Source organism: Taudactylus pleione, unplaced genomic scaffold, assembly GCF_031769625.1.
Source record: "Taudactylus pleione unplaced genomic scaffold, aTauple2 ptg000329l, whole genome shotgun sequence".
Lineage (NCBI taxonomy): Eukaryota > Metazoa > Chordata > Amphibia > Anura > Myobatrachidae > Taudactylus > Taudactylus pleione.
The window spans coordinates 6,310,137-6,321,865 of record NW_028284730.1 but is presented as its reverse complement, the minus strand read 5'-3'; the positions used below and the strand labels follow the sequence as shown (position 1 = coordinate 6,321,865).

General features: G+C 42.4%; 1 protein-coding gene across 1 annotated transcript in view; it reads right to left on the bottom strand.

Annotated features, from left to right (window-relative positions):
• Positions 1-3,374: 3,374 nt before the first annotated feature.
• The window catches only part of SLC25A37 (solute carrier family 25 member 37), a 23,108-nt gene continuing 14,753 nt past the window's right edge, over positions 3,375-11,729 (bottom strand). The window contains exons 2-4 of the mRNA XM_088443221.1: positions 8,114-8,342; positions 6,560-6,616; positions 3,375-5,582 (exon numbers count right to left, since the gene is read on the bottom strand). Of these exons, the coding sequence (XP_088299347.1) occupies positions 5,080-5,582; positions 6,560-6,616; positions 8,114-8,342 (789 nt within the window). The 3' untranslated portion in view covers positions 3,375-5,079. The remainder of the gene's footprint in view (positions 5,583-6,559; positions 6,617-8,113; positions 8,343-11,729) is intronic.

The window sequence follows — 11,729 nt, the reverse complement described above, 5'->3', positions numbered from 1 at the left end:
GTGTCACATCTATCCACATTAATCATTTGTTTATAAACTAATTCCTGCACCCACTGCTCACATACCTCTCCTTTATATATCACTTTTGGAGCTGCGCTCATACATTAGCAGCACTGTTCTTTACATGTATTTTTGAACATTTAACAACTTTAATCCACACTGACTCTATATCTCACTGTCTCTACATCACACAGCCTCCACATTACACTGTCTCTATATCACACTGACTCTATATCTCACAGCCTCCACTCCAGTTTACATCTCAATTATTACCTTGTCCACAGCATGAACACCCTTACTTCACACAACCCCCATATTCTATGTCCACATAATCCTCTACTTTATCCGTCCCTCTCTTCCCCCTCCTGTTTCCTCCACTTGCTGTTCTTCCTTTTTTTCTCTCATCAGTCTGCTTCCAACCCTCTGCTTCTTTCCCCCACTTCTCCTATACCTCCACTCTCAACCACCTCCCTCCATGGTCTTGTTACCCCACTACTAAGCCCCATTCCCTCCTCGTTCTGTCTGTCACCTCCAGGGCTGCCAAGAGAAATTCTGGGCCCGGGTACTGCAACATCCTGTGGGACCACATCATGTATGGCTGCACCCATTTGTGAGTGGGTCTAGCATGTGAGATGCACCCACTCACAGGAGCATGGCATAGCACCCAGCAGCTGGAACTAAAGTAGTCACTACTGTATTAGGATGGCGGGACAGTCCCATAATAGCTGCATTTCTTGTCAGGCTGTATATAGATGCTAAAATGTAACACACAAATTAAAGTGCTTCTACTTTACTTTGTACATCTCTCATGTAAATAACACAAACAATCTATTTTCTATCATAGAGATAGATGTATGAAGGACTTAATTTTTACATAACATCAGGTCGTCTTATACACACACATTCCGCAGCACATATCCTAACCCACTGCTCCATGCTCCTTCTTCACTATCTACCCCTCTGTGTCGCCCCTGTCTGTCTGCCCTTCCCCTTTAGAATGTAAGCTCTCACGAGCAGGGCCCTCATCCTCACGTGCTTCTCCTCCCCCTACTTATAGTATAATTTACTCCTAACTCCCTACAATGGCACCTACCACCTGGTTGCTCATGTCCTGCTGCTTGTGTTTTGCAGCTGAGTTTATAACCTTGTCCTTGTCCTGCATTGTTTTGTATTACTATTAACTGTTTTTCTTGTGTGCTCATTTATGTACTGTGTAAGGCGCTGCGGAACCTTTGTGGCGCCATATAAATAAAGGATAATAATAATAATAATAATAATAAATGCATTACTTCATTCACTAGACAAGAAGAAAGCATTACAGCATACTGATACTGGCTAACACTACTGTAACTACCAGGATATTATCAAACAGTTGTTTAAAAGGCTTCCACTTTACACACTTACTACAATGGTACTGAAGACAAACGCAGAACATTTTCTGAGAAATAGAGGCAGGTATAGATTAATGCAGTAATTGGATTCATTGGGTTTTTAACATCATAAAATGTTGCACCAAAAACCTAAAATATATTTTCTTCTTCTTCTTTAAAATGTAGTTTTGGGTGGAGTGGAATAAGTCATTGTAAGACGGGAAATTGCAACAAATATACACATCCCTGTCTGGTACTATAAAGACATCGCAGGAAAGAATAAAGACAAAATCAAAGCTGATAAAGTGATGTGTTAGAGAATAATAACAAGGCACTACACATAAAAGTGGTATGAGGGTGGGACCTCTCAGATAATCTTACTGGAGGCGACCAGAGAGCACATACAATTTAGATTTCACCTACGGGATCTCCAGACAGTCTGCTAAACCTGTTCTTCAGGATAAATATAAATTCTGATTCACTTAGTTCATACACAATAACGTGGGGACGGTCAGTGGGATGCAGTCACCATGTCGACACATTTAAAATGTCTAGCCTACTGTCAACACATTAGGATCTCAACATAGTTGAAATGTCAACATGAAATAGTTGGATACCTGCAGAATGCCATTATTAGGGTTGGGCTGCGAGGGAGAAAGGTTTGGGATTTACCAGACACCCCTGCACCCAGAAGACACCTCTGCATCGTCAGCTGAATGGAGGTAAGCGATCGCCGCTCAACCGGGACAAACTGCTTTGTTGATATTATAAACATGTCAACACTTCGGTAGTATCAACATGGTCGGAAAGTGTAGTGTTAAATTTTACAGTGTTCTAATATATATTTATTTTACAGTCAAATTATTTATTGTGTTGGAGTGGCAATTGGGCAATTCCCTTCCAATACACTTGTTGCCACTGTGACATTTATTGTACATTTACCAGCAGGTGGCAGCAGCTCTACAATAAATGCAGTTATAGTCACTATGATCCTGAAACACTAAGGGGTCAATCCAATTAGTTGCAAGTTTGCAAAAGAGTTTGTTTTATGAAACTTGCAAACATCGCATGAATGCGTATTCCGGAGAAATGCGAAATTCAATTAGGATTGCCTCTTCATGCTACTCGTAAGGAGGGTGTACAAATTTTCTAAACATAAGACTTGAGAGAAGGGTACAAAGTGGTGAAACCATACTGGACAACACAAAAAAGTGACAACTGAGATAGCAGAATCATACAGAAGGCAGTTAGTGGGCATAAGGAAAGTACTGGAAGTTTTTAAACAGTGTCAAATGGCTGATTAAAAAAAAAAAAAAGCAAGCTTGTTTCGTTTAATGTAAAATAAAACAAAATGCCAAAAAAATAGTAGTAAAAAAATAAAATAAAAAAATAAAAAGATTTTTCAGGTAATTTTAATTTTTTGTGACTAAACAAAAAAAAAAAAAAAATGGGGGGTAATTTGAGGCTTTTTAACCAAAATGTAATTATTGGCCCAATTAAGCTAATTGAAAGCTTCCAAATGCCTAATTTGTAATTAGCAGGGCTGCCCAAAAGGTTCTACACCTCGCCCTGACATTTAACAAAATATTTTTTCCTACCATGTCACACCCTCAAAAAAAAAAAAAAACCCCAACAATTTTCCTCTGAAAAACAAATTGCAAGCTTGGAATTGGATGCAATTTGCAGTGTGAGGGGAAAGAAGGGGAAGGGGGGGGGTGTTGTAACAACACTACCAATTTTGTTTGGGCTATAAGCTGTGATTCTTAATCCTTTTGAACCCATTTGTGTTATTTGTACCCCAACATTTGCAAAGCAATACATTTGTAATAAATATAATGGATAAAATGTTTTAGGTGCCACTACTAAATAGTGTGTGTGTGTGTGTATATATATGTGATATATATATATATATATATATACACACACACACATATACATATATACATACATACATACATACACACACACTATAAACAAAATGAAAATATAAAAATGAGGTCGCAATATAGTTGTACATATATATTTGTCACATATTACAATTTATGAACAATTGTAAACTGGCAGTTAGACTTAAGTCCACATACACTTTCTTTTACAGGGATAGATAGTTTTTATTTGGTTGTCAGGGTCCTACTGTGGTGCATGGGGGTAAAGTCCCCTAGGACACTGCTTTCCCAATGTGTTTAATTATCACCTGGCTGTCCTGCCCCACCATTACAGGTACTCCTGAACGTCACAGCAAGTACTCCCTGGGGGTACTAATACCCCAGGTTGATAAGCCACTTTACTATAGAATGAAAATGACATTTACCTGAAGAAATGGAAACATTTACATGTATACTTGTTGCATAAATAAAAGGTGTATTGCAAGCCTCACTATATACAGAATAGCTGGTCCACACTGATTCCTGTTGAAGTATGTATGACTCATGATCTTTGGTCTCCTACGTGTGTTGTACGTGTGTTTCATGAAGTGCCCCACACACATACTAAATCACCACCCTCTGTAGCATTCATTTATATGCGGCTTCTCAAATGCAGTTACCCCACATCTGAAAACCCCGCCTCGCCCACTCTACAGATCGGGGGGATCAAATTGCTACATGCAGGGTGGGGCACAATACCTACAGCAGGGGAAAGCCAAATTTAAACAAAAGTCTTCAGAGGAGATGTATCAAAGCTTATAAAGAGGACCGGTGGAGAAGTTGCCCATAGCAACCAGATACTAGTTATTTTATAAATCAGAGGTTCTCAACTGTAATCCTCAAGTAGCCCCGACAGGTCATGTTTTGTAGATTTCCGTAATCATGCACAGGTGAGTTAATCTATTGTGCTGGGTCAGTAATTATCCCACCTGCTTCCACAGACAGAAATCCTGAAGACATGGCCTGTTGGGGAACTTGAGGACTGGAGTGGAGAACCACTGTACTAGATAAATGATAGTCACGGTATACACTGGTTGGTTGCTATGGGCAGCTTCACCATATGTCCTCTGTAGAAGGATAGATAGCTCTCCACCATAGCATAATACAACATTTACCCACTGGGAAATAATTAGCCAGTCTTTTCCAACATATAAAAATGATGAATAAACTATATGATCTCTTAATTGCTTTCACATCCATAAAACACATACAAAAATACAGAAGAATTACAATATTAATATATTCTCTATAAAGGACATTTTGTGACTTGTGCGTAGACTTGGATATATATATTTTTAATTTGTTAAAATAGCATAAAAAAAATAAATATATAATATATGACCACTTGTGGGCACTGAATTCTATAAATCTCTCCATATAATATATATATCTATATGCTGTTACAGCAAAACTACACGCCAGCATTGCTGGTCACAAGTAAGTAGGACATCACCCTCTCTCCATGCTAGAAATACAGGGAGACAAGCTGAAGACACTCCTGATTGGAGACGTGTTTGGGAGAGGCGGCACACGCTATGTGGCAGTAGATTTTGGAAAAAGGAATGATTAATTAGAAATTTAAATATAAAATGGATCTTTTTTTGTGCGGTTTTAAAAATAAGATTCATGATTGCAAAAAGGCAAGTTGTAGGTCTTTGGCGAGACTCCACCCTTGGAGAACTGCTCTATTCAAGGGTTTCAAAATTGTGCCCTTTACAAGGTGGATAAACCCAAGCAGAAACACTTAGGACCCTGCTCCACCACATTGGTCAAGCTGATCTACACTAATCATGGTGTCTGCTAAGAAAGTACTTGAAGAACTCATACACAGACCAGGCAATGGCTGTGGACGGCATCTGATATATGATCCGAGCCTGCACCCCCTTGAAGTAGCCCGCCATGCCTCCAAGTTGGTAGACCGTCCTGATGGCATTAGCCATGCCTGAAAGGTGTCCGCTGATGTTTACAGAGCTGAGGGCCATGTTCTCTTGAGTGTTCAATAGTGTTTTGCAGACGTCCAACGGAGTAGTGGCTGCGGCCGCAATGGCTCCGGCAATGGCTCCAGATACTATGTGAGAACCTGGGTGGTACTGCCGCCTCGGGTTCAGCTGCTCCTGAGTGAACTCATAGGTCATGAAATGAATGGCTTGGAAGGGGATGTTCATCAGCAGCTGGGTGGTGTAACTGCGATAGAAAGCCCCTACTCCTTCCTTCCGGCTTACAACCTGGATGCAGTGCAGCATGCTCTTGTAGGGGGAGTTGTACATCTGCATTCGTTGCTTCACCACTGGTGAGGACAAATATTCAAAGTGTTCAGTTCAATGAAGGAAAGAAGACAGGAAGGAGAACATGGAGTGACTTCCTCAGGCAATGACATACTAATCTTTTACATACTATAACTAGAGAAAAAGAATTATAAATTACTTTGCACTGTTGCAACTTATGATTACTTTCAATTAAAAAAATCTAAGTATGGTGGAGTACTTTTTCTCTCCATCATAAATGGATAGTCACACCACAAAGCTCTATCATAGCTCATCTAGCTCAATAGGGGAATATTGATAAAGTTAAATAAAATCAATATTAGTATAGAATTCCAGTTATGCTGGCCAAGGACCCACCAATCAGCAGTCTGAATGGTGCATGATTACCTAGGACACTGCAAACCAATCCCTCCAATTGTTGCATAGCACTAGACTTACGCCCTCCTCCTAAAAGTCATAGCCAGATTGCATCAAGAATGACCAGCATCTTTATTTAGCTTAGCGATACAGAGGGCTTTATAAACACAGGTATGAGATCCAGCATCCAGATTGCTGGGGATTTAGGAGAATAGATTCCTATAATTTGTAGCATAAAATTTAAAATATAGTAAAAGGCCAAGTCAGTCCTTGAAACTGCCCCTGGCATTCTCCACATCATGACATTGTTAAGCAATGTTCCTCAAAGTATCAGTAAGAAGAGAATACTCTAGACCAGTGGTGTCAAACTCGGGCAATCCAGCTGCAGTGGAACTACACATCCCAGCATGCACTGCCACAGTTTTGCTCTTAGGGCATGCTAAAACTGTGGCAGTGCATTTTGGGATGTGTAGTTCCACTGCAGCTGGATGGCCAGAGTTTGACACCACTGCTCTAGACAATGATTCCGTACCAGTATTACATTCAACAGGGACATTATTTTATTATTAAAGATAAACCGGGCAATATTCTACATTAAAATGCAACCAAAACAGGGAATCTAGCAGGAGGGAGAGAGACGTACCTTCAGCCGGGTTCATAACAGCGTCATGCAGCACAGTCGCCAGACTTCCCGCAACCCCTAAAGATAAAGTAAAAGTTAGTCAGAGACAAATAACCTGGATGGGAAACGCTGCATATTAGAAGCAGAAGGCAAAGTACTACTCTAACAGGCAGAGCCTGTACGGATACCCAGCAGTACAGTACACACAGAAAAAGCTCAAGGAATACATACACAGCACATTATAGTCCTATATAGTGGTGCAGCACTATTTGGGGCAGATTCAATTAAGAGCTAGGTCCCATGGGAGCCCCACAGGATGCTGCAGGTAAGAAACATTGCATCCCATAGATGCAAAGCAAAGATAAGTAAGGTCTTATTTACCGCAGTACCCAGAAGCTTAAGCAGCCGAACATCGCGCGAGGCTCCTGCAAAAGCTTCTGCTGCATTCAACCGGCCTCCTCATGACATCACGATTATCAAAGAGAGCTAACAATACATCGGGATAAGGAAAGGAGCTTGTAATCGTGGTCAGGGAATCATCGCATGAGCCAAAAGTAAGGAGAGGTGCAATGCTGAACACTGTTACAGTAAGTATAATGTTATTTTATTTTTAACCTACCCAATATCTAATAGTAACTTGTATGTTTGGTCTTATCATGGGGGAACTGGATTTCATAATACCTATATATTCCTATATGGCAGGGGTGTTCAACATGCAGCACTCCTGCTGTTGTGGAACTACACATTCCAGGAACCCCTGCCACAGTTTCAGCATTTTCTAATAGCAAAACTGTAGTAGGGCATGCTGGGATGTGTAGTTCCACAACAGCCGGAGGACTACATGTTGATCACCCCTGCTGGATGGTATTATATTTTTGCATCTTTATGAATATCTTCCGGGGGGGGGGGGGGGGGGGGAATGCTCGGTCCTCTTTAGATCATGCAGCGATTTCCAGAGTTCTATTAAAGATACATTAATTGGAATGTGCATTCATTAGTGTTAGTGGGGTTGGCATACCTGCAGCCAGGTTTAGCTGCTGGATTCATAGATTTATAACAGGGCACATTTATGTCACAGCATACCTGGGGGAAGCACTGGAATGTAAGGACACCTGAGCTTACTTTATAAGATACAGTGGTAGTTCTGATAGGAGGAGCAGGTGACCACGCAAAGGAGCCAGTGCGGCACGCCAGACTGCCATCATAGGAAGCCTGCCTATTACATATCCAGCAAAAGGATATAAACCAGGTGATTTAACATGTGCAGTCGTGAGTCCAACGGTCAGCACACCTATGCTAATATGTCATAAGAAAGCCCTGACTGGCTGCAATCTACGGGTCTATGTCTCCATCACATGAAACCTATATCCTACCCCTAAGGGCTATGCCAGCATAAAAATAGGAGAGAGAAGTTTCTTATAAGAGTCATACACAGGCCATCAGGCACCTCAAGTATGAAGGTCTAATCCTACGCCAAACCTTGTGACACATTTAAAGTGTTTCCCAACACAAAGTTTGGGAACTGCTGGTCTACTATTGAGACTGCTCAACAAGAGGTGATGAGGATGTTATTACCATTTGCCACATGACTATTCCCAGCGTGGTTTATCATGCCCCCTATAGTGGTCTTCATTTTCTCATAGCAAGCAAAGTACAGGGCATGTGCTGGGCCAGCTCCGAGCATTGTCACGTTGATCCCTCGCAACGGAGTCAACAACCCCTCGGTCCGGACCATCTTCTTCAGAGCTTCCATGACACCTCGGTACTGGGCATTGGGGTCTGGCTGCAAGCTTTGCATTCTGGTCTGAAATAAAAGACATGTTAAGAAGTCTCATTCTGAAGAAGCCATATATACAGCCTCTCCCAGGTTTGATCCTGCATCTCACTAGCAGCATGGCGACGGACTTACAGCAACCTTTAATCAGTGTTCTCCCCAGACTGTTTTTTGCAAGCGCAACACCCAGCAAAAAACAGCTACGCCTGACACTTCGGCCCCTGCCCCAATGTGCCGCGTCCCCGTACAACTTACTGCCCGGCACTCTCCCCTGTCCTCAATGTGCCACGTACCGTCGTCCGGTTACCCTCAACGTGTGTTTGTTGCCATGGACTGCGATGCTGGATGTGACACCGAGCTGCGCCAATGTCACATGATCTTCCCATCGGAGGCTCCGCGTCTGCCGGCAATAAGGACACGTGATGTTAGTGATGGTTTCAGGCGACAGGATGCAGCGCATTGGGGCAGGGGAGAGTGCCAGGTGGTGCAGCCCTGGCCAGTCACAGTGTAGGGGCTGTGTCAGGCTGGGGGGGCAGAGATCCCGCCCCCTGTATAAAAGCACGGGTGTGCTTTTCAGGCGGGAACAGTTGCCTGAACACTTAGAGTAGTCCTGCGTCCACTCGCTGTGTAGGAGCTGAAAAAAAAAAATCTATGGGGACAGTATCTGGGAGCCAGCAAGTAGGGACAGGATCTGTGGAGCTGTATAAAAAATAAATTCTGTGGTGCCAGCACTAAATAATTTGAAGCAGATTTCACTAGAGGAACCAGATCCTACAGACTTTGATTATGAAAAAGATGCAATCGACTGGGCCTCTTAGAAGAGAATTAATATATAAAATGTTATTTCAAGTTTAAAGCATTATAAGGTCAGGGTTTAACCGGCTACTTCTTGATGCCACCCGGCTGGAAAATTTTTCTAGGGAGAACACTGCCTTAATGAAAGCATCCCTGAGTAATGCACTATAATACGGTGAGGTGTTCCCTCAGAAACCAGAGATAGGATGTAGTAATAGATGCCAGAGTCTACAGTTTTAAATACAGACTTGCAAGATGAAGTCACCCGTAGATAGGTAGGTTTGATATATATATATATATATATATATATATATATATATATATATAATTTTTACACTCGTGGCAGCAGTAAGGGGAGATATGCAACTGCATAAAACATGCTACTATTCAGTATTTCCCAGCCACATATTATATGCCTTCATCAGTATGGCCAGAGACCGTGTTTAACCAAGAAGACAATGTGCCAATGCAGAGCAATGAAACTGGTTATTTGGCTTATCACCATGATTTATAAAGCAGAATGTGACATCTGACTCGCTAAAGGACCTTGCGGTATACTGTCCCCAATAGCTGCAACAACCCTCCAGGCACTTCAGGAGATTAGGCAGGAGCTCCCAGCCATCCTTCTCTGTAACTGCATGAATCCTGCCTACACTGACTGCAGACGTACTGTATACTGTACACACATTAGCAGCACGGCTACCTTGGTGTACAGTTACAGACAGCAGCACATACACTAAACAGAAGGCTGCACACATCACTACCACTGTGACTGACTGCCAGGAGGGATATAATGGGCACAAGTCACACTCAGGGACCACTCCTGACACACACACACACACACTATAATTATATATTTATATATTATACATATATATATATATATATATACACACACACACACACATACACACATACACACACAGCCAGGGCACGCATTGCTCCCTACAAGATAAAACATAATAATGTTCTGCACAGCGTAAAGACGTCTGCGTGTACATATGAGGTGTGTAGCTAATGGCTGGACTCCCTGGCAGTGACCAGTGTGTCACCTGAGACATCGGCTTTTCTGTGATTGCATTCCTAAGCCATCCTACCTATAGCACCTGTATAATGATCCTATTGTGTAAAACAAATTAGCAGTCACAGCTGTGCGCTCACTTCCAGGCTTGGATGTAGTAACCTTTTCTCTGGGTTGCTGCCTGTTAAAGGTACATTAACCCCAGGTTTTCCAGCTTAGGGCGGTATAGCATTAGTTTCACATCGGCGAGAAAGTTTCACCTGCCCGACTTTTCGCCGACATCACGTGTTTTGGACGCGGAAACTTGTAGTGCGCGTCCACGCTATTCGCTCCCTATTCAATTACAAACCAGGCAAAAACAGCAAGTGGCGAATGCAGAACAGGAAAGTACTGTCAGAATTGGGGAAATCAGTCTGTACCCCTCAAAAAAGATGCAGTAACATTGGGGAACAATGTAGACGTGTTCCAATAGCCCTAATACAACTATTTGGGGTACTGAAGTTGTAAACAATTCTTATTAGAGTCCTTGTAAAAGTGGTGAAGAATGGCATAAATCAGTATTTTTTTTAGTAAAAATATGTAGTCCAAACAAATTTGAGGTACTTTAAAATGGGTGCTAGCATGTTTTAAAGTCTCTAAAGTGAAGTTTAAAAAAAAAAAAAAAACGTGAAAAACGCACTTGTTGCATGCACCTGCAATCCCAAAAACACCTGACCCACCCTTGCAGACCACCAAGAAGGCTATTTCGTTAGTTTTTATGTTTGACCCTCCACTTTGTACTTTTTCGCCCCCAAAATGAAAGTTCTTATGTTATTTTCCCCCGGATTTGGATGCACTTGTCCTTTGGGGGGGCTGTCCCAAGGGTTCTGGAGTAGTTTCCCCACATTTGCACCTCAAAATAAAAATTTGGCATTTTTCTCCTGCTATTCTTAGGCAAATCTTTTTCGCCTATTACCTTGCATTGACTTTCCACATAGGCGAAAACCGTCTGGAACGGAATTTGGAGATAAGTTCCGACCATGCGAAAAGCCGCGATTGGCAATACTTTTTCGCGGATAACAGCTTTTCGCTTCTAATTGAATACGGCCCTCAACTTACTGAACACAGTTTAATGTACATGCAAAAGCATAGGATGTGTTTTCTGGGCAAACCTAGGATGCTGCGCCTGCCACCAATGGTTCTACTGTCAAATTACCCGGCCAAAACTTGGACCTTAAATGCAACGGTACATGCATAACATGGACGCTAACAAAATTAAGAATAGAAAATTTGGTAGAAAATGTTGCGCTCATAAGGATCACATTTCCCTGCAGTCACAGGAGAGCTCTGGGAGTGGAGTAAGGGAGCGAGCCCTGCAAGCAGGCTTAGCAGCACCATCACAGATACTAGGCGAAATGTCAGCACATCACTAGGGAAGCAGACGGGAAGCCGACGGACGCAATCCCGACTGCCGGCTTTCCGACTGTCTAATCCCAGCAAGGGTCTAATGACAGGCGTCGAAATCCCAACGCCTATCAGTAGACCTACGCCGGGAGCCCGACATCCCGATCAAAGGTAAGCCTGCGCGGACAGCCATGGTGTGGGGGGGGTTTGGTTGGGTT